Source organism: Mus caroli, unplaced genomic scaffold (assembly GCF_978045245.1).
Source record: "Mus caroli unplaced genomic scaffold, Mus_caroli_1 scaffold_5, whole genome shotgun sequence".
Taxonomy (NCBI): Eukaryota; Metazoa; Chordata; class Mammalia; order Rodentia; family Muridae; genus Mus; species Mus caroli.
Window position 1 is genome coordinate 1,195,010 of NW_028227260.1, and position 23,698 is coordinate 1,218,707.

At 41.7% G+C, this 23,698-nt stretch overlaps 1 protein-coding gene and 1 pseudogene across 1 annotated transcript; both read left to right on the plus strand.

The window, feature by feature from the left end:
* The first annotated feature begins 1,228 nt into the window (after positions 1–1,228).
* On the plus strand, positions 1,229–1,997 carry LOC147004463 (spindlin-2-like; annotated as a pseudogene).
* A 6,837-nt stretch (positions 1,998–8,834) lies between these two features.
* LOC147004464 (spindlin-2A-like) lies at positions 8,835–9,545 on the plus strand. Its single transcript, XM_085837527.1, has one exon. The coding sequence runs from the start codon at positions 8,835–8,837 to the stop codon at positions 9,543–9,545; it is 711 nt and encodes a 236-aa protein (XP_085693653.1).
* The last annotated feature ends 14,153 nt before the right edge of the window (positions 9,546–23,698 follow it).

Consider the following 23,698-nt stretch of genomic DNA (forward strand, 5'->3'; position numbering starts at 1 on the left):
TTACCTTTTCCCTGCAGCTTTAATACAAAGATGCAGCTTTAATACATCTCGAGAGATAGATGATCAGCTTCAGGAGAGGAGACCCAGAGAGCAGAAAACCCTTCCCTTTTATAGGCTGCGAAAAACGGTTGGAGACCTGCACCACCTGGATTGGCTGGTCACTATCAGTCAGTTAACTCCACGAGAGAGGCAGGGCTCAGGCGATGGAAAGATACCCTGACGCCTGCGCACACTTAGGAGCAACGGATGTCAGCTCCATCTTGTAATGGTGACTGTGAGGGCGGCTCTTCACAGTAAAGCCTTAAAGAAGGGGAGGGGCTGGGGAGAATGCACCATCCAATTGAAAGATCAGGGAAAGGTCAGTAAAAATTAGGTTGACACTTTGCCCCTTCTTAGAATTGGGAACAAAACACCCATGGAAGGAGTTACAGAGACAAAGTTTGGGGCCGAGACAAAAGGCTGAACCATCAAGAGAGTGCTATATCCAGGGATTCATCCCATTATCAGCCTCCAAACGATGACACCATTGCATACACTAGCAAGATTTTGCTGAAAGGACCCTGATATAGCTGTCTCTTGTGAGACTATGCAGGGACCTAGCGAACACAGAAGTGGATGGATCACAGGGCTCCCAAAGGAGGAGCTAGAGAAAGTACTCAAGGAGCTAAAGGGAACTGCAACCCTATAGGTGGAACAACAATATGAACTAACCAGTATCCCAGAGCTCTTGTCTCTAGCTGCATATGTATCAAAACAAGACTTAGTCGGCCATCACTGGAAAGAGAGGCCCATTGGACTTGCCAACTTTATATGCCCCAGTACAGGGGAATGCCAGGGCCAAAAAGTGGGAGTGGGTGGGTAGGGGAGTGGGGGGAGAGGGTATGGGGGACTTTTGGGATAACAAAGAAAATGTAAATGAGGAAAATACCTAATAAAAATATTTTTAAAAAGTTCTACATGCCGGAAAAAAAATTAATTAATTAACTAAAAATTAGGTTGAGACTAGGTCAAAATGGCAAACAAAGTGCTAGCACATTTCTTCCTTCAAAGTTTCTCCAATGGAAAGGAAAGAGAATTCGGGTACACAGAACAATTTTATCAGTGTATTGGGGGCTAGGGGTGTTATGTTTTTAAAACAAATTCCTGAAAGATGAAAAGCTGATGAAAGGGTCGCTGAAAGGATTTAAACTAAAGAAATGAACCAAAGGATATAAATATCGCCTTGGAGACCTCCAGGACCCAGGAAGCAGAAGGGCAGCAAAGCTTCCTAACAGGACATGGAAAGCTCAAAACTGACCAAGAAAGGAGCTGGTCTGAAGAGGCAGCGGAGCAGATCTCCAGCCCTGCCCCAAAGGAACATCGTGGGCTGCAGAATTAATCATAAGTGGAAAGAAGGAGATGAGCCGATCACACAGTGGAAAGGGACTGTGCTGGATCAGGTGCCAGTAAACCCCTCTCTGTACCTGGTGAAATATAATGGGATTGACTCTGTGTATGAAAGGGTATTGTCCCTAAAAGTTCTTTCTGACGAGGTGGCATCATCCTGAGGCAATGATGCCAGCCTTGCTGATGCCAAAATTGGCAAAGCAGTGAAACATATATTTGAGGGTGAGAATGGCTCTAAGGACGAGTGGAGGGGGATGGTCCTGGGCCAAGCGGCTATCTTGGATAGCAACTTTTATATTACTTATGAGAGAGATCCCGTATTATACACGTACCAGCTTCTGGTTGATTATAAAGAGGGTGACCTCCGTATTATGGAGGTGTTCAGTGATCCCCCTCTTTTAGACATCGACCTGGAGCTTGTGGATGGCCTGATAGGAAAAGACGTGGAATACACCAAAGATGACAGCTCCAGGAGGGTCGGAATGGTCATTCACCAGGTTGAAGCCAAGCCTACTGTATACTTCATCAAGTTTGTAGATGATTTCCATATCTATGTCTACGACCTGGTCAAACAGTTCTATCGATTTGTTGCTGCATTGTCACAACTGTAGAAATAAAGTTAATTTCTTTGGAAATAAAGTTGAAGTTGTAATTTCCAGATGGGCTCAGTTTGCTGCTCTTGAGTGTATCCTGAATGCAGGAATACCAGTTGTCCTGAAGAATGCAGGCTTCTGTGGGTATGGCATGCTGTCTGAAGCACTCTACTGGGTGTGTTTGTTGGGTTGAAAAGGGATGGAAGGAACGGCTGTCAATTCAGCCTATGAGAAAAGTGAGCTAGTATCATAAGCAGTCATCTAAAAATGGAATGGGACTTATCTGTTCTGGTCTTGGTGGGGAGAGGAGAAGGAACTGGAGATGGGTTGTGGAGGAGGGGACAGAAGGAGATGACTGACCAGAGAGAGGTGGAAGGAAGCCAAAGAGAGACGGGTGGAAGAGAGAGGCTCCCTGGAAGAGGGGCAGAGTGAAGAAAGAAATATAGATTGAAAAGGGAGGGGTTGGAAGCAGAGTGAGCCATGGTGGCACCTTCTGGCTTTCAGGAAAACTAAGGAATTCAGGAAGAAGGACACAAGGCAGTGTAAAAGAGGTGTACAGCAAGGGTGGACTGGGTGAGCCATTCAGAGAGGACCCGGAGGAGAGGACTAATGACCTGGGAGTCCAGAAGGACCGATGCATACCTAGTGATGGAGACACTAAAGAGGTACCCCTGGGAGGACCAATTCCAAGAAGAAAGGCTGCCTCTGGGTTGTGAGAGATAAGGAAGCATGGTGGGTAGCTTTGGAGGGGGGGGGAGCAGGAAGGCCCAGGAAAAAAATGGCCTTGTGAGGGCATGCAAGTGCATTGAAGGGTCACTAAAAGCCATTTCAACAGGGACTACTTGGACAATTTCAACCACAAATCAACATTACATATATCTCAGGTTTTTTTTTTCAGAGTCTGGGATAGCCAGCATCCTGAAAAAGCTAGTAAGAGTTCTTGGCTTGTTCTGGGCAAGGGGCAAGTATTTTTTTTTTTTTTTTTTTTTTTTTTTTGGAAATGGACCCTTAGTGGATACAGGAATAGCAGTCGTGTCAGTGTCCTTTTGCTGCTGGAATAGCCTTGCCTTCCTGTGGGAGGGGATATCTGCTGATTGTGCCTCAAGTCTCCATGATATTGAGAGAACTTGCCTGTCCATGTTCTGTCTCAGCTGCCTGAAGCCACAAGTGGCTCCATTCCTTGCCCAGGCATAGGGAAGCTGTCCTTTCTGGTTAGACTCCCTACAAAACCTATAGCTCCTGACACCTTCTAGGTACCTCTTATTCAAACAAGTTTTCCCTTTCTTCTAAAACTGAGAGCTAACCCTGAAGGAAATGTGTGTACCTCTCTGAAATGGAAATGTATGGGTTCTTTGGACAGTCAGTTGTGTTGCATGGTGTTTGGCTAAGGCAAACACATAAAAGAACATTTCACTGAAGCAGACACAGGTAAAAGGATGTTCTGCTAAACAAGCATGTGAAAGGAAGATGTGTGATGAGGGAATCTTCACTAATGAAATATGTGTGTTGGTCTGCCTTATATTTTGTAGTTAGACTTTGTTTGTTGGGACTCTATGGGGAGAAACACACTGGAGAACTTCTTGTGGTGTTCTTTGGCTTCTTACCACTTCTGAGGACTCCAGCTGATTGTGAGTGTGATGTCAGCTGAGGCAGCCTCATGCTGAAACAAGACACATGCTGTGGCAAGGCCCATAGACATGTGATGTTTGGAGGAATTGTAAGAAGGGATAGATGAACAGTGAAGGTGGCTGAGTTTGGCTTACTTACATAGCTAAACACTTCTCGATCTTGTGCCTTTGCTGATGGTATTTTCTTGAGAGAGGCACTGTGGGGAACTTTCCTTGGGGTTCTCTTGGCCAGGGTCCCTCTTGCTGACTCATGCCAAGGCTGAGGTCTGGCTCTCTCTGCTAGTTAGTGTCACTGATACTGATTCAGGTTTTCTAGCTCAAGTCTAAAACTGGACTACTGGTGTATCCATGAAGTGTTTGGATGTAGATTGAGGTGCAGTTGCTAACCTGTGAACTGAACTCTGCGTTTCCAGAAAATATAGATAGAAGTTGCTCCAAAGAACTATTTCTAAACAGGTGCACTTCCCCTGTATCCCTTCTTTTCTGCCACCTCTGGTGGGTGGTGGGCTAAAAGGGAGCTTAAAGCATTTAGGAACCATTATTAAAGCAGGCTCTTCAAAACATTAAAGTTATACCTCTCTTTTGGGGAAGGGTTCTATAAATACAAAAGGGCTATGGCTGTGGACCCTGGCTTTGTCCAACTAATTCCTATGACTGTATACTGCTGATTAGAAAGGTTTGCTTTCTGGGAAGAAGACTTGGCAATGCCAGCCAAGTGCCTCAGTATTCTGCCATATATAAATCAAAGAAAATACAAAATGCAAAAATATCCTAACCTAAAACATCCAGTAAATCCAGGACACAATGAGAAAACCAAACCTAAAGATAATAGGTTTAGACTAGAAGGAAGATTTTCAAAATAAAGGGCCAGTAAATATGTTCAACAAAATTATAGAAGAAAATTTCACCAACCTAAAAAAAGAGATGTCCATGAACATACAAGAAGCCTACAGAACTCCAAATAGGTTGGACCAGAAAAGAAATTCCTCTTGTCACATAAAAATCAAAGCACCAAGTACACAAAACAAAGAAAGAATAGTAAAAGCAGTAAGGGGAAAAGGTCAAGTAATATATAAAGAAAGACCTATCAGAATTACATCTGATTCCCCCCCGCCCCCAGAGACTATGAAAGCGAGAAGATGCTGGACAGATGTCAGAGAGAACATAAGAGAACACAAATGCCAGCCCAGGCTACTATACCCAGCAAAACTCTAAATTACCATAGTTGGACCAAGATATTCCAAGAAAAAACGAAATGCATACAGTATCTTTCCACAAATCCAGCCCTGCAAAGGATAATAAAGGGAAAACTCCAACACCAGGAGGGCAGCTACACCTAAGAAAAAGCAAGAAAGAAATCTTTCAACAAACCTAAAAGAAGATAACCACATGAATATAATTCCAACTCTAACAACAACAAAAAACAGGAAAAAACAATACTTCTTCCTTAAAATCTCTTAAGATCAATGGACTCAATTTCCCAGTAAAAAGACATAGACTAAGAGACTGGTTAGGTAAAAAGGACCCAATATTTTGCTGCATACAGGAAACCCGCCTCAGTGACAATGTCAGACACTACCTCAGAATAAAAGGCTAGAAAACAATTTTCCAAGCAAATGGTCTGTCTTAGTTAGGGTTTTACTGCTCTGAACGGACACCTTGACCAAGTCAAGTCTTATAAAAAACAACATTTACTTGGGGTTGGCTTTCAGGTTCAGAGGTTCAGTCAATTATCATCAAGGTGGGAGCATGGCATTATCCAGGCAGGCATGGCACAGGCAAAGCTCAGAGTTCTACGTCTTCACCCAAAGGCTGCTAGTGTAAGACTGACTTCCAGACAACTAGTGTGAGGATCTTATGCCCACACCCAAAGTGACACACCTATTCCAACCAGGTCACACCTTTTCCAACAAGGCCACACGTCCAAATGGTGCCACTCCCTGGTCCAAGAATATACAAACTATCACAAGGTTGAAAGAAACAAGCTGGAGTAGCCACTCTACTATCGAATAAAATCAACTTAAAGTTATCCAAAATGATAAGGAGGGAAACTTCATACTCATCAAAGGTAAAAGTTACGAAGATGAACTCTCAATTGTGAACATCTATGCTCCATAAAGCTCAAAACACACATAGCACCAAACACAATAATAATGGGAGATTTCAACACCTCACTCTAATCAATGGACAGATCCTGGAAACAGAAACTGAACAGAGACACAGTGAAACTAACAGAACTTATGAAACAAATTGATTTATCAGATATCTATAGAACATTTTTTCCTAAAACAAAAAGATATACTTTCTTCTCAGCACCTCAATGTACTTTCTCTATAAAATTGACCATATAATAGGTCAAAAAAAGGGCCTCAACAGATATAAGAAGATTGAAATAATTCCATGCATCCTATCCGATCACCATGGACTAAGGCTGATCTTCAATATCAACATAAATAATAGAAAGCCCACATACACGTGGAAACTGAACAACACTCGAATCAATGATAACTTGGTCAAGGAAGAAATAAAGAAATTAAAGACTTTCTAGAGTTTAATGAAAATGAAGACACAACATACCCAAACTTATGGGATACCTTGAAAGCTGTCCTAAGAAGAAAACTCATAGCTCTGAGGACCTCCAAAAAGAAACTAGAGAGAGCATTCAATAGTGGCTTGACATCACACCTGAAAGCTCTAGAACAAAAAGAAGCAAATTCACCCAAGGAGGGGTAGACAGCGGTAAATAAACAAAATCAGGGCTGAAATCAACCAAGTGGAAACAAAAAGAACTATACAAAGAATCACCCAAACCAAGAGCTGTTTTTTTGAGAAAAATCAACAAAATAGACAAACCTTATTCCTCAATATTCCTCAAACTGTTCCACAAAATAGAAACAGAAGGTACTCTATCCAATTCGTTCTATGAAGCCACAATTACTTTGATACCTAAACCACACAAATACCCCCCAAAAGGAACGGGAACTTCAGACCAATTTACCTTATGAATATTATATATATATATATATATATATATCCCAAATGTATGTATATATATATATGTATGAATATCATTTATATATTATATGTAAATTATAAAATATATGTATCATCAGACAAAAATCATTACTAGTGTATATTAATACCTTTATTTTTATGAAGGTGAACATACTGTGTATGTATAATGACCTATTACCAAAATGTACTTATGGCAAAAATTTGTGATCTTTGTGTTTATATGTAAATTTGACCATGTAAGCTAGGAACACAGTATAGAATGGGCACTCTATGGTTAGTGGTGAAGATTTTTATTGTAGGTAAGAGAACACCCAGAGACATCTGGAAGTGTCGAGAACACTGAGAAAAAAAAAATGACATAGGGCAGGAAAAGCAAGATATGGAGCAGTTATGCTAGTTATAAGGTAGAAGAGAAGCTGAGGAGTAAAAGCCATGACCTGGACCAGCCTGGGATTTTACAGTAGAGGAGGGAGGGAATGAGAAAGAACAGGATCCTAGCCCTAGCTTTGAGACCTTTAACAAGTATGAATAGTAACTTAAATAACCTGGAGGACAGCGTGGGCTTTGATATGGGATCACAGGTATCTGCCATTTGGAAAAGGAAGGAACTCCTTTTGGCTGCCAAAACAGTTTCTCTAGTTCCTGAGGAATTCTGGCTTAAATCTCACTACCAGCAATCCTACCATATAGTTCAGTTTAAGACTATCTTAGATTAAAATTTGGACCAAGTGGCCCTGTGCTTTGAGGGGAAACTGGGGTGCCCTCTAACTATTTGAGAAAGAATTCATAGAATTTCAGAAGGAATGTGCCTGAAGCAAGGAAAAAGAACTGAGGAACTAAAGAGGATGAAGAAGCCAGGAGAAGACTTACCAAAAAAGAATACTGAAAGTAAAAGTGTGAGAAAGACTCCAGGCATAAAACAAACCTACCAACAAAATCAAACTAAACCAACCAACCAATCAACCAACAAAACCTAAAACAACACCAGGCACATGAAGAAACCAGGAAACAATAAAGCTAGCATAACATAAACCGGAGGGCACACTAATACATACACAGAAAGAAAAATGAGCAGCAGGCTTCCACAGAATCTGCATGTGGCAGGGGAGTTGTGTGAGCTAGACAGAAGGAAGCGCGAGCCCACCAGCAGCACGAGGACAAGCGCGAGCCCACCAGCAGCAGAAGGACAAGCGCGAGCCCACCAGCAGCACGAGGACAAGCGCGAGCCCACCAGCAGCACGAGGACAAGCGCGAGCCCACCAGCAGCACGAGGACAAGCGCGAGCCCACCAGCAGCAGCAGAACACCAGCAACGGTCACTTCAACTGCTCTGCCACGGCTCCCACAACTCTTGCTGGCGAGCACTCCCTGGGCTGGACGCCTTCACCTCACCTAGGGCTTTTAGAAAAAGTGGCAACCAAGTGTCTGGAGCCCCCTCTGGCAGCCACTATCTCTGGCAGCAGGACACCAGAAAGGGTAGGCTAAAAGGTGGGCTTCCTGGAGCGGTGGGAGGTAGGGGGGAGGATGGGACGGACCCCCACAGGAGAAACTAAGTAGCACTGGGAAGAGGAGCCCAGGGGAAGACAAAGGGGAAGGGGTAGGAGGGGGGATCTGCAGCGAGCAGCAGAAACTGGGGGTGTCCTTCAGAGCCAGACTGAGGTTCTGGAAAGAACAAGGTGGAGCCCGGAGGTGGGTACCTGGAAGCAGCTAGGGAAAGCAGAGGGGACTGGGAGCTGCAGGCAGGGAAGCTCGGAACACTAAAGTGGAGGGAGGAGAGGCTCTTTACAGCTCTTCTGGACTTCCAAACCAATTTGCAACTATCCTATGGGAGCAGGGCGCTAGACTCAGCAGAGCACCTAGTCTCTGGGAACAGAACAGCCAGTCACTGAGGAGAGTCTCTTGTTCCTCTGTTGGGGGATTCCAGATTCTATTGGACACCAGCCACCCCTTCGCCACTCTCTAGTACTTCCTTCACAGGGGCGCTAGGGAACCCCAGAGACAGCACCACACAACCAGGTGCCAGGGCAGGTTTCAATCTTCATCCTCAGGTTCCTGGCACCAGCAGTTAGGAACCAGCAAAAGGCATGGAGGCACTCACAGGGAAAAGTTCATCATTTACCCCCACAGTCAACTTTCTCTCCCCCTTTCACACTGCAGCCTTGGACCCTCCAGGACCCAGGAAGCAGAAGGGCAGCAAAGCTGCATAACAGGACATGGAAAGTTCAAAACTGACCAAGAAAAGAGCTGGTCGGAAGAGGCAGAGGAGCAGATCTCCAGCCCTGGCCCAAAGGAACATCGTGGGCTGCAGAATTTCTCATAAGTGGAAAGAAGGAGATGGACTGATAACACAGTGGAAAGGGACTGTGCTGGATCAGGTGCCAGTAAACCCCTCCCTGTACCTGGTTAAATATGATGGGATTGACTCTGTGATTGCTGTGGAACTTCACAAAGATAAGAGGGTATCATCCCTAAAAGTTCTCGCCAAGAGGTTGGCATCATCCCGAGTCACTGATTCCAGCTTTGCTGATGCCATAGTGGGCAAAACAGTTAAACATTTATTTGAGGGTGAGCATGGCTCTAAGGAAGAGTGGAGGGGGATGGTCCTGAGCCAAGCGCCTATCTTGGATAACAGCTTTTATATTACTTACGAGAGAGATCCCATATTATACACGTACCAGCTTCTGGATGACTTTAAAGAGGGTGACCTACAAATCATGGAGGGGTTCAGTGACCCCCTTCCTTTAGACATCGACCTGGAGCTTGTGGATGGCCTGATAGGAAAAGAGGTGGAATTAACAAATGATGACGGCTCCAAGAGGGTTGGCCTGATCCTTTGCCAGATTGAAACCAAACCTAGAGTGTACCTCATCAAGTATGAAGATGATGTCTATATACATGTCACTCACTTGGAGAAAGAGTTCTAATTATTTATCATGGCATTGCCACAGCTGTAGAAATAAAGTTAAAGTAATTTCTTTGGAAATGAAGTTGTAATTTCTATGTGGGCTCAGGTTGCTGATCTTGAGTGGGTCCTGGGCTTAATGCAGGCATACCAGTTGTCCTGAAGAATGCAGGCTTCTGTGGGCATGGCATGCTGCCTGAAGCACTTTGTTGGGTGTGCTTGGTGGGTAGAAAATGGACGGATGGAACAGCTGTCAATTCAGCCTGTGAGAAAAGTGAGCTAGTATCATAAGCAGTCATCTAAAAATGGAATGGGACTTAGCTGGTCTGGTCTTGGGCGGGGGTGGGGGGGTAGTAGAAACTGGAGATGGCTGGTGGAGGAGGGGGCAGAAGGAGATGACTGCCCAAAGAGGGGTGGAAAGAAGACAGAGAGAGTGGGGTGGCAGAGAGAGGCTTCCTGGAAGAGAGACAGAGTAAAGAAAGAAATATAGATTGGAACGGGAGGGGTGGAAGCAGAGTGAGGCATGGTGGCACCTTCTGGCTTATAGGAAAACTAAGGAATTCAGGAAGAAGGATACACACAGCAGTCTAAAAGAGGTATACAGCAAGGGTGAGCAGGGTGAGCCATTCAGAGAGGACCCTGAGGAGAGGCCCAAGGACCTGGGAGTCCAGAAGGACGGATGCATACCTAGTGATTGAGTCAGTAAAGAGATAGCCCTGGGAGGAGGAATTCCAAGAAGGAAGGCTGTCTCTGGGTGGTGAGAGATAAGATGGCATGGTGGGTCGTTTTGGGGGATGGGGGAGCACGAAGGCCCAGGAAAAAAAATGGCCTTGTGAGGGCATGCAGGTGCATTGAATGTACACTAAAGGCCATTTCAACAGGGATTACTTGGACAGTTTCAACCACAAATCAACATTGCATCTATCTCAGGCCTTACTTTTTTCAGAGTCTGTGATGGCCAGCAGCCTGAAAAAGCTAGTGAGAGTTCCTAGCTTGCTCTGGGCAAAGGGCAAGTATTTTTTCGAAAATGGACCCTTAGTGGATACAGGAATAGCAGTCTTGTCACTGTTCTTTTGCTGCTGGAATAGTCCTTGCCTTCTGGGGGGAGAGGACGTCTGCTGATTGTGCCTCAAGTCTCCATGATATAGAGAGAACTTGCCTGTCCATGTTCTGTCTCAGCTGCCTGAAGCCACAGGTGGCTCCATTCCTTGCCCAGGCAAAGGGAAGCTGCCCTTTCTGGTTAGACTCCCTACAAAACCTATAGCTCCTGACACCTTCTAGGTACCTCTTATTCAAACAAGTTTTCCCTTTCTTCTAAAACTGAGAGCTAACCCTGAAGGAAATGTGTGACCCTCTCTGAAATGGAAACGTATGGGTTCTTTGGACAGTCAGTTGTGTTGCATGGTGTTTGGCTAAGGCAAACACATAAAAGAACATTTCACTGAAGCAGACACAGGTGAAAGGATGTTCTGCTAAACAAGCTCGTGAAAAAATGATGTGTGATGAGAGACTCTTCACTTAATGAAATATGTGTGTTGGTCTGTCTTACATTTTATAGTTAGACTTTGTTGGGACTCCGGGGAGAAACTCACTGGAAAACTTCTGGTGGTGTCCTTTGGCTTCTTACCACTTCTGAGGACTCCAGCTGATTGTGAGTGTGATGTCAGATGAGGCAGCCTCATGCTGAGACAAGACACATGCTGTGGCAAGGCCCATAGACATGTGATGTTTGGAGGAATTGTAAGAAGGGATAGATGAACAGTGTGAAGGTGGCTGAGTTTGGCTTACTTACATAGCTAAACACTTCTTGATCTTGTGCCTTTGCTGATGGTATTTTCTTGAGAGAGGCACAGTGGGGAACATTTCTTGGGGTTCTCTTGGCTCTGGTCCCTCTTGCTGACTCATGCCAAGGCTGAGTCCTGGCTCTTTCTGGTAGTTAGTGTCACTGATACTGATTCAGGTTTGCTAGCCCAACTCTATAGAACTGGACTACTGGTGTATCCATGAAGTGTGTTTGGGTGTAGATTGAGGTGCAGTTGCTGACTTGTGAACTGAACTACTGATTTCCAGAAAACATAGATGGAAGTTGCTCCAAAGAACTATTCCTAAACAGGTGCGCTTCCCCTGTATCCCTTCTTTTCTGCTACCTCTGGTGGGTGGTGGGCTAAAGGGAGCTTAAAGCATTTAGAAACCATCATTAAAAGCAGGCTCTTCAAAACATTAACGTTATACCTCTCTTTTGCGGAAGGGTTCTATAAATACAAAAGGGCTTTGGATGTGAACCGTGGCTTTGTCTAACTAATTCCTTTGACTGTATACTGCTGATTGGAAAGCTGTGCTTCCTGGGAAGAAGACTTGTCAATGTCAGCCAAGTGCCTCAGTGCTCTGCCATATATGTATATATATATTTTTTTTTTCATGTGGAGTCCAGGGCATGAGTCTCTGTCCTCATGATTTCTTTGTTTTCCTTTCCCATGCTTCCAAAGACCCTCTGAGGGTTCTGTGAGTGTGTGTTCTTTTCTCCTTTTGCAAACTTTGTTATTGCCTCACAAAAGAAGAGCATTTCTTGTTCCTGCTGCTGAGTTCTTCCCAAGGCCACACTTGGAAGAAGCATGGTCTTCCAGACATTGAAATAAGGTGTCAAATCTTGTTGATGCTCACTGCCTACCAAGCATTGACTCAATTCAAGTTCATTGCATCAAAACTGATACAAGACCAGCACACCTCACCAGGGCAGCTGTAGTTTTCTTTTCTACATCATGTGTTTTTGCTAAACCAACACCAGCAGTTCCTCTTCCAGAGACCCATTTCTGCTAGCTTAGATGGGTATTTTTGGCATTAGTGTTTTGTTGTATTTAGCATCCAATTTGACTTTTATAAATTTTAATTTTATTGATTTTTCAAGTATTCACTTTACTTCCTTTTCCCTACCCACACTCGTGGTCCCTCCCTCCCTCCCACAATTCTCCCACTTCCCTTTCTCCTCTGAGTGTCTGGGGGCCCATTGCCTATCCCACTATCCTGGCACTTCAAGTCTCTGGGAGGCTATTTGCACCCTCTCCTACTAAGGCCAAAGAATGCAGTCCAACTAGAAAAAAAGATAACCCATGGACAGGAAACAGCTTTGTGGGTAGGTTCAGATCCAATTGTTTAGGACCCACATGAAGGTCAAACTGCACATCTGCTAGATATATGTGGGGAGGCCTAGGTTCAGCCCCTATATGTTCTTTGGTTGGCAGTTCAGACTCCAAGATCCTCAAGGGTGCAGGTTAGTTGATTGTGTTTTTCTCGTTGGGGAGTTTCTATACCCTTTGGCCCACAATCCTTTACCATATAAATCCATGAGAGTCCCCAAACTCCATTCATTGTTTGGCTGTGGGTGTCTGTATCTGTCTTAGTAAGCTGCTGGTGGAGCCTCTCAGAGGACACCACGCACCTGTCATGTATGTGTATCCTTTTAGGATTTTTTTCCCGCATTCAGGATGATATACTCAAGATCTATCCATTCTGACTACTACAAATAAACCTGCTTTAATCATTGCAGACCAGGTGTCTTTCTGGGATGTTAGAACATCTTTCAGGTATATACCTAGGATTGATGTAGCTGGGTCTTGAGATAGAACTATTACAAGTTTTCTGAGAAGCTGCCAAATTGATTTCCAAAGAGATTGTGCAAGTTTGCACACCTACTAGCAATCAAGGGATGTTCCCCTTGCTCTATATCCTTGCCAGTATGTGCTATCTCTTGAGTTTTTGATCTTACCGTTTCAGATGGATATAAGATGGAACCTTACAGTTGTTGTGATTTGCTTTTCCCTGATGACTAAGGACTTTGACCATTTCTTTAAGTGCTTCTTGGTCTTTTGAGAATTTTCTGTTTAGCTCTGCACCCCATATTTTAATTGAGTTATTTGGTTATTTGTGAATGTGTATATTAGCTCTCAGTCAGAGGTAGGGTTGGTGTAGGCCCTTTTCCCATCTATAGGTTGCCGATTTGACATTTGACAGTGTCATTTGCCTTACGGAAGCTTTTCAGATTCATGAGGTCCCATTTATCAATATTTGATCTTAGAGCCTGAGCCATTGCTATTCTGTTCAGGCAATTGTCTCTGGCAAAAATGTATTCAACCGCCTTTCCCACTTACTCTTCTATCAGATTTAGAGCATCCTGTCTTATGTTCAGGTCCTTGATCCACTTGAACTTGAGTTTTGTGCAGAGTTATAAATAAATATGGATCAATTTTCTTTCTACATGTAGACATCCAGTTAGACCAGGACCATTATTTACCACTTTGTTTAGGTTCTTTTTTTTTTTTTGTAAAGTTTTATTTATTTATTTTATGTATATGAGTACACCATTTCTCTCTTCAGAAACACCAGAATAGGACATCACATCTCATTACAGATGGTTGTACGCCACCATGTGGTTGCTGGGAATTTAACTCAGGACCTCTGGAAGAGCAGTTGGTGCTCTCAACCACTGAGCCATCTCTCCAGCTCCCTGAAATTGTTTTTCAGCTGTAGTAGTTCTCTGGTGGAATTTTGGTGGTTGCTTATGTATACTGTCATAACATCTGAAAATAGTGATACTTTGCCTTAGTCCTTTCCAATTGGCATCCCCTTGATTTCCTTTTATTATCTACTTGCTCTAGCTAGACATTTGAGTACTGTATTGAATAGATAAGGAAAGCGTGGGCAACCTTGTCTTGTCCCTGGCTTTAGCGGGATTGCTCTAATTTCTCTTCATTTTATTTCCTGTTGGCTGTTTATTTGCACGATATTGCTTTTATTATGTTTAGATATGTGCGGTGAACTCCAAGCTTTTTAACATGAATCTTTAACATGATTCCAAGTTTAATTCCAAGTTTAATTCCAAGTTTAACATGATCTTTCCAAGCCTTTTCACATGAATGAGTGTTACATTTTATTGAAGGCTGTTTCAGCATCTAGTGAGATGATCATGTGGTTTCTTCCCTTGGGTTTATTTATATAGTATATTATGTTGAAGCACTTGCATATATTGAACAATCCCTGTAGCCTTAGGATGAAGCCTACTTAATCATGGTAAATAAAGGTTTTGATGTGTTCTTAGATTCAGTTTTGTGAGAATTTTGTTGAGTATTTTTGTACCAATATCCATAGGAAAGTTTGGTCTGAAGTTCTCTTTCTTTGTTGGGTCTTTGTGTGACTTAGCTATCAGAGTAATTGTGGCTTCATAAAATGAAATAGGTAGTGTTTCTTTTGTTTCTATTTTGTGGAATAGTTTGAGGAGTAATGGTATTAGATCTTATTTAAGGTCTGGTAGAATTCTTCACTAAAATTGTCTGGTATTGGGCTTTTTTGGTTGGGAGGCTTTTGATAACTCTATGTATTTTCTTAGATGTTATAGGACTGTTTAGATTGTTTACCTGACCTTGATTTAACTTTAGTACAGAAAGCCATCTAGATTTTTCAGTTTTGTAGAGCTAAAGGCTTTTGTAGTAGCTTCAGATGATTTTCTTGAATTTTCTCAGATTCTGTTGTTATGTCTCCTTTTCATTTCTGATTTTGTTAATTTAGATACTGTCTCTGTGCCCTTTAGTTAGTTTGGCTAAGGGTATATCATATCTATCATGTTGATTTTCTTAACAAACCAGCTCTTGGTTTGTTGATTTTTTTAATTATTCTCTTAGTTTCTAACCAGTTGATTTCAGCCCTGAGCTTGACAATATCCTGACATCTACTCTTCTTTGGTGCACTTTGCTTCTTGCTGTTCTAGAGCTGTAAGGTGTGCTTTTAACTCGCTTGTATAGGATCTCTTGAAATTTCTTTACGAAGGCATTTAGTGCTATGAATTTTTCACTTAATGCTCTTTTAATTGTGCCCCATGATATTTGGTATATGTCTTCACTTTAGTTGAATTCTATAACTTCTTGGAATTCTTTCTTATTTCTACCCTGACCAAGTATCATTGAGCAGAGTGTTTTTCAGTTTTCATGAGTATGTGGACTTTCTTTTGTTTTGGTTCTTATGACATCTAGCCTTAGTCTGAGGTTATCTGATAGAATGCATGTGATTATTCCCATTTTCTTGTATCTGTTAATATTTGTTTTATGAACAATTATATTATCTGTTTTGGAGAATGTTCCATGAGGATCTGAGAATAATGTATAGTCTCTTGTTATGGGGTGAAATGTTCTATAGATATCATTTAAATCCCTTTGGTTCATAACTTCTGTTAGTTTCACTGTGTCTCTGTTATTTTCTGTTTCAATGATCTGTCCATTGGTGAGAGTGGATTGTTGAAGTCTCCCACTGTAATTGTGTGAAGTTTAATGTGTGTTTTGAGCTTTAGTAAAATTTCTTTTATGGATGTGTGTCTTATTCAGGGTGTCTATTCCTGCACAAACATCATGACCTAGAAGCAAGTTGGGGAGGAAAGGGTTTATTCAGCTTACACTTCCATACTGCTGTTTATCATCAAGGAAGTCAGGATGGGAACTCAAACAGGTCAGGAAGCAGGAGCTGATGCAGAGGCCATGGAGGGATGTTGCTCACTGGCTTCCTTCCCCTGGCTTGCTCTGACTGCTCACTTATAGAAGGAAGGGTACCAGCCCAGAGATGGCACCACCCACAAGGGGACCTCCTCCCTTGATCACTATTTGAGAAAATTCCTTACAGATGGATCTCCTGGAGGCATTTCTTCAACTGAAACTTGTTTCTCTCTGATAACTCCAGCTGTGTCAAGTTGACACAAAACTAGCCAGTACAATGTGGGTGCCCTGCATTTGGGACATAGATGTTAAGAATTGAGAATTTGTTTTGGTGGATTTTGCTTTTGATGAGAATGAATTCTTCCTCATCTTTTTTACTATTTGTGGTTGAAATTTTATTTTATTGGATATTAGGATAACTATGATGTGGGCCTGTGTGCAGTAAGCTTTCCACAGAGATCTTTAGCCTGACCAGGTGTGAGGGTTGAGGGGAAGGGGAGAGAATGCTACAAGGAAGTCGGAATTGTCTCTGCTGTCTCCACTACTGCAGCTGCATCCACCACTGCTGTAGCTTCTGTTGCTCTAAGATGCTCTGTGCTGAGTCATACCTGGCTGAGCTGGTGGGAGGCTGACTAGCCAGGGAGAGGTGGTGGGGAGCTTCTCGTGGTGTTTTGGGAGAGCAGGTCCTTTCCCTGGCGGTCGTGTTACAACTCTTATGACAGAGGCTCTCAGATAATGACAGAGTAATTCTCATGCACCTTTTTTTCTTCTCAATAGGATTCTTATGTACAGTCTTGGGGTGGGTCAGAGTATGACCGTAGGTGTTTACTATTGGCTTGGTCTAAGAGGTCGGGGATACCTCATCTACATGTGGAAGGGCTTGGGGTGCTGTCTCACTATGACTGAAAGCCACAAACCTCTCTAAAGTGAGTGTGTGGCTACATGACAGGGGCCTGGTTCCCGAAGCAGGCAAAGCTTCTACTGTCCCTTCAGGGTCCCCAGGTCTTTAAACCTTAGCTCAACCTTATCAGGCTTCCTCTCACAGCCCACAGCTGCACAGTATTCCAGCTTGTTTCTTGTGACTGTTTGCTTGCAAAACTTTTTTCCAGCCTTTTACTCTGAGGTAGTGTCTGTGGTTGTCACTGAGGTGTATTGCTTGTATGAAGCAAAGGGCTGGATCCTGCTTATGTATCCAGTCTTTAGCCAGTGTCTTTTTATTAGCCAATTGAGTCCATTGATGCTAAGAGATATTAGACAGATGATTATTAGTTCCTGATATTTATGTTGTTGGAGATGGTATTCCGTGTTTATGATTCTCTTCTATTGGGATTGTTGTGAAATGTTTAGTTTCTTATGTTTTCTTGGGTGTAGTTACTCTCCTTGTATTGGAAATTTTGTTCCAGTATCCTCTGTAGGGTTGGATTAGTAAAAAAAAGATATTGTTTAAATTTGGTATGGTTTTGGAATATTTTGCTGGGTATAGTAACCTGTGCTGGCATATATGTTCTCTTAGGGTCTGGATGATATCTGTCTAGGATCTTCTAACGTTTAGAGTTTCTGTTGTGAAGTATGGTGCAATTCTCACAGGTCTGCCTTTATATGTTACTTGGTCTTCCCCCCTTACAGCTTTTAATAATTTCTTTTTTCTGTGCATTTAGTATTTTGATTATTTTGTGATGAAAGGATTTTCTTTTCTGGTCCAATTAATTTGGTGTTCTGTAGGCTTCTTGTACATTTATGACCATCTCTTATTTAGGTTAGGGAAGTTTTCTTCTATGATTTTGTTGAAGATGTTTTCTGGCCCTTTGAGCTGGGATTCTTCACCCTCTTCTATTCCTATTATTTTTAGGTTTGGTTTTTTCCTTGTGTCCTGTATTTCCTGGACATTTTGGGTTTGGAGCTTTTTTATTTTTCAAATTTATTAGATATTTACTTCACTTACATTTCAAATGCCATTCCGAAAGTCCCCTATATCATCCCCCCCACCCTGCTCCCCTACACTCCTACTCCAAATTCTTGGCCCTGGCCTTCCCCTGTACTGGGACATATAAAGTTTGCAAAACCAAGGGGCCTCTCTTCCCATTGATGGCCGACTAGGCCATCTTCTGGTACAAATGCAGCTAGAGACACAATCTCTGGGGTACTGGTTAGTTCATATTGTTGTTCTACCTATAGGGTTGCAGACTCCTTCAGCTCCTTAGGTACATTCTCTAGCTCCTCCATTGGGTTTGGAGCTTTTTACACTTTGTATTTTCTATGCCTAGGATTCTCTATTCTGTTTCTTATATTCTGTTGGTGATATTTGCATCTGTAACTCCTGATATCTTTTCTAAGTTGTCCATCTCCTGGGTTTCCTCATTTTGTGTTTTCTCTATTGTTTCTATTTCAATTTTTAGTTCTAAGACTGTTTTGTTCAACTCCTTTACCTGCTTGCTCATAGTTTCCTGTATTTCTTTAAGGGATTTGTTTGTTTCTACCTGTTTGCCTTTGTTTTCCTGTTTCTTTAAAGGCAGTTTGTTTTATCTTCCTTAAAGGCATCTGTCATCTTCGAAAGATGGGATGTTAGGCCACTATCTTTCTTTTCAGTCATGTTAGAGTATCCAGGGATTGCTGTGGTGGAAGAACTGGGTTCTGATTGTGCCAGATTGCTTAGGGTTCTGTCACATATGATCTTCTGCTTGCCTCTGGCCATCTGATTCAGTCTGGTGTTATCTGGCCTGGGTGTCTATGACTGTAACTGGTCTCCCTGAAGGCAGGGAGAGCTTTGTAATCTGAGTTAGGGCTGATCTCCCTTGGAGACAGGCATTGTTGTCTCTGATTAGAGTGGGCCTCCAGTGTCTCTGGTTAGAGTAGACCTTCTATGTCTCTGGTTACTTCAGACATCCTGTGCCCCTTGTTACTGAAGATGTCCTGTGTCCTTGGTTATTGGGAGCTCCTGGGAGGATCACAGGCTGTAGTATTTGGGCAGGAATTGGAACACTGATTTGGCTCTGGTGAGAAAAAGATGAAGAAAGAAAGTGGAGCTTGGTGGTTGAGGTGGAAGTGGGGGGTTAGTCCCTTGTCAGCTGGGCTTGGTACATGTTTCAGCCTGTGTGGAAATTTGGGTGAGATTGCCCCCTGTGTCTTTGGTTACTGTGAACCTTCTGGGAGGTAACTAGGCTGTTACATTTGGGCAGGTATCGGGCCACTGATATAGCCTACTTCTTGATGCATCATGTTTTTTATGTGAACCTGGATTCAGTTAGTGAGTACTTTATTAAGTATTTTTGCATCAATGTTCATAAAAGAAATTGTCCTTAAGTTCTTTTTCCTTTTAGTCTTTTTGTGGTTTAGAAACCAGTGAGGCTATGGCTTCATAGAATGAGTTTGGTAGTGGACCCTCGGTTTCTATCTTGTGTAATAGTTTGAGGAGTATTGGAATTAGCTCTTCTTTGATTGTCAGATAGAATTGTGCACTAAAACCATCTGGCCCTGGTTTGGTTTTTTTGTTTTGTTTTGTTTTGTTTTGTTTTGTTTTGTTTTGTTTTGTTTTGTTTTGTTTTGTTTTGTTTTGTTTTTGTTTTTGTTTTTGTTTTTGTTTTTTTTTGTTTTTGTTTTTGTTTTTTTTTTTGGTTGAGAGACTTTGACAACTGGTTCTAATTCTTTACGGATTATAGGGCTGTTTAAATAGTTTAGCTGATCTTAATTAAATTTGGTATATGATATCTGTTTAGACAATCATCCATTTCATTAAGGTTTTCCCTTTTGGTGGAGTTCATGTTTTTAAAGCAAGACCTAATGATTCTTTGAATATGTTCAGTGTCTCTTGTTAGGTGTCCACTTTCATTTAGGATTTTGTTATTCAGGTAATGTCTCTCTGTCTTTTGGTTAGTTTGGTTAAAGGTTTGTCTAACTTGTTAATTTTCTCAAAGAACAAGCTCTTGGTAGTTGATTTTTTTTGTACTGTTCTCTTTGTTTCTAACAGATTGATTTCAGCCCTGATTTTTATTATTTCCTACCCTCTACTACTGTTTGGTGTGCTTGCTTCTTTTTTTTTTTTTCCTTTTCTACAGCTTCCATGTGTACTTTTAAATTGTTGGTATGGCGACATTCTAATTTCTTTATGGATGCACTTAATGTTTTGAACTTCCCTCTTAGCACTGCTTGCATTGGGTCCCATACATTTGGGTATTTTGTGCCTTCATTTTCATTGAATTCCAGAAAGTCTTTAATTTTGTTTCCTATTTCTTCCCTGACTCAGGGATCATTGTGTTGTGGATAGCCCTAGTCATCCATTTTGAGCAAATTTTGCTTTCCTGGGAGATGTTGCAGATGAGGAGTTAATCACTTATCACAGGTGACTTCTAGTGAACCTTCTCCCCATTTTAACTTGTTAAATAAAGGCTAGAGAAGGTGACTGGGCAGTAGAAGGGAAGGTGGAGCTGCAAATTTGGGGGCAGTAGGGAGAGAGGAGGGGAGAGAAGACTATGGAGGAGGAGGGAGAGGAGGAGATGCAAGGACAATGAAGCAGAACCATGTGGCCTGGAGAAATCACAAGTTATAAGGGATCTCATAGATGGGGAATAGAGTAATGTAGTGGTAGATCTGCCCAGTCTCGGAGTGTAGCTTTTATTCCTATTAATTGAGTTGTGATTTCTTTGCCTGAGCTTTTCTGGGTTGGAGATTTACCACAATCTCATTGTGTAGACAGTTGTTCAATTTCCATGAGTGTGTACACTTTCTCAGTGTTTCCGTTGTTGTTGAAGTCCATTTTAATCCATGTGGTCTCATAAGATGCAAGGTGCTATTTTAGTTTTCTTATATCTGTTGAGGCTTCCTTTGTGACCGATTATATGGTCAATATTGGAGAAAGATCCATGAGGTGTTGAAAATAAGATATATTCTTTTGTGTTTGGGTTAAATATTCTATAGATGTCTGTCAGATCCTTTTGATTCATAATATCTGTTAGTTTCATTATTTCTCTGTTTAGTCTTTATCCGAATGACCTGTCAATTGGTATGAGTGGAGTGTTGAATTTTCCAGTATTAATGTGTGGGTATCTATATGCAAATTAAGTTTTAGCAATGTTTCCTTTACAAATGTGGGTACCATTGTTTGGGGGGCATAGATGTTCAGAATTGAGATATCATTTTGATCCATTTTTTTCCTTTGATGAATATGAAGTATCCTTCCATGTCTCTTTTGATTTTCTCTGTGCCTTTTGATTCATTTTGATTGATAGTCTATTTAATTCGATGTTAAACTAGCTACTTCAGCTTGCTACTTGGGTCCATTTGTTTGGAAAATAAATCCAGCCATTTTCTCTGAGATAATGTCTATTTTTATGGCTGAGATGTGTATCTTCTTTGCAACACAATGATAGATCCTATTTTTACATTTATATATTACCTGGCCTTTTGCCCTTGATGCTTTTAATATTCTTTCTTTGTTCTGTAGATTTTGTGTTTTGATTATTATTTTGTGGGAGGATTTTCTTTTCCAGTTCCATCTAATTGGTATTCTATAAGCTATTATATTTATAGGCATCTCTTTCTTTAGGTGGGGAAAGTTTTCTTCTATAGTTCTGCTGAGAATAATTTTTTGGACCTTGGAGCTGGGACTCTTCAAACAGGCACATTCACATGCCCAATGCATATTGCACTGTTTAGAATCACACATTCAGAGGCACACTGCATACTGTACAGTACAGAAACACAGATTCACATTCCTTCTGCCATCAAAGAACTAAACAGAAACAAACATTCACATAAACACATTTCTCCTGCAGTCTAAAGAAAAGCACATTAACATGCCCACTGCTATATTACATCCTACAGAAACACATATTCCAATGTTCATTGCCATCCTGCACTCTATAGAAACACATATTCACATGCCCATTGCCTACTGCACTCTATAGAAACAAACAAATACTTACCCATTCTTATCCTACACTCTACAGAAAAACAAATTCAAATGGCAACTGCATACTGCACTTTAAGAAGCACGAATTTATAAGCCCATCATTATCGTGAACATTACAAAAATACACACTTGGTTGTCCAGTGTGTTTAGTGCACCATACAATAAGGAATATTCACATGCCCACTGCTATCTTGGATTCTAGAAAAACAAATATTAAGATGCCCACTGCCTTCCTGCATTCTACAGAAGCACACTTTCACATTCCTGCTGAATACTTCAGGGTAGAATAACACACATATACAGTCCCAATGCATACTGCATTGTTCAGAAACACACATCCACATGCCCACTGACATCAATGAACTATACAGAAACAAACATTTACATGCCCGCAGATCTCCTGCAGTCTCAAGAAAAATCATATTAGCATGCCTAATGCTATGCTACACTCTACAGAAACACACATTTCCATGCTCACTTCCATCCTGCACTCTATAGAAACATATTCACAAGCCCAGTGTATTCTGCACTCGACAGAAACATACGAATACCTATCCATTCTTATCCAGCACTCTACAGAACAAACATTTCTATTCCCACTGTTCCCAGGTACTCTACCAAAATTAAAATTCACATTTCCACTTCAAATTGTACTATAGAGAAACACACGTTCATATTCCTCAAATGTATTGCTCTCTACATCAACACACATTCACATTCTCACTGCTATCCTGCAGTCTACAGGAACACAAATTCAAATGTCCAATGCATATTGAACTGTATAGAAACACACATTCACAGTCACACTGCTATCCTGCACTCTAAGATAAAACACATTCACATGCCAGCTGCATACTGCACTGTTCAGAAACACATATAAAAAGTCCCTCTGCATAGTGCCCTCTAGAGTATCAAACATTCACTTGCCTGATGGCACCTCTGAAATGTAAAGAAGCACACATACACATTCCCATTGCCAACGCTGCACTCTACAAAAAATACATTCGCATGCTAACTGCACACTGCACTCTACAGAAAAACACATTCAAATACCCATTGCCTGAATGCTCACTAACAAAACACACATTTCCACGTGACTGCCAAGCTGCACTCTAAAGAAACAAACATTCACATGCTCATTGCTAAACAGCACGCTACAGAGAGTCTAATTCCCATGCCCACTGCATAGTGCACTGTATAGAAACACACATTCCCGTGTCCATTGCATATTTTATGCTATAGAAACACACACTCATATACCCACTGGCATCACTGCACTCTACCAAAAAGCACATACACATTCACACTGTCATATTACTCTCTACAGAAATGCATGTTCCAATTACGACTGTGATACTGTTCATAACAAAACACACATCAACATGCCCACTGCCATTCTGGACTTGACATAAATACAAATTCACGTGCCCAATGCTATACTTCCCCCTACAGAAATACATAGTCACATACTCACTACTATCTTGAACTCTTCTAGATACACACACTCACATGCACAGTGCATACTGCAATGTAGAGAAACACACATTCACAGGCAAACTGCATATTGCACAGTACAGATACACATATTCACAAGCACAGTGCCTCAGTGAACTATACAGAAACAAACATTCAAATGCTCACAAATATCCTGCTGTCTGAAGAAACATATATTAACATGCCCAAGTATATACTACACTCTACATAAACACACATTCCCATGCTCAGTGTTATCCCGCACCCTATAAAAACAAATATTGACAAGATCATTGCATACTGCACTCTACAGAAGCAAAGAAA

Excerpts from the sequence above, each read along its gene's own strand:
- LOC147004464 (XM_085837527.1), top strand. The coding sequence starts at position 8,835 with ATGGAAAGTTCAAAACTGACCAAGAAAAGAGCTGGTCGGAAGAGGCAG.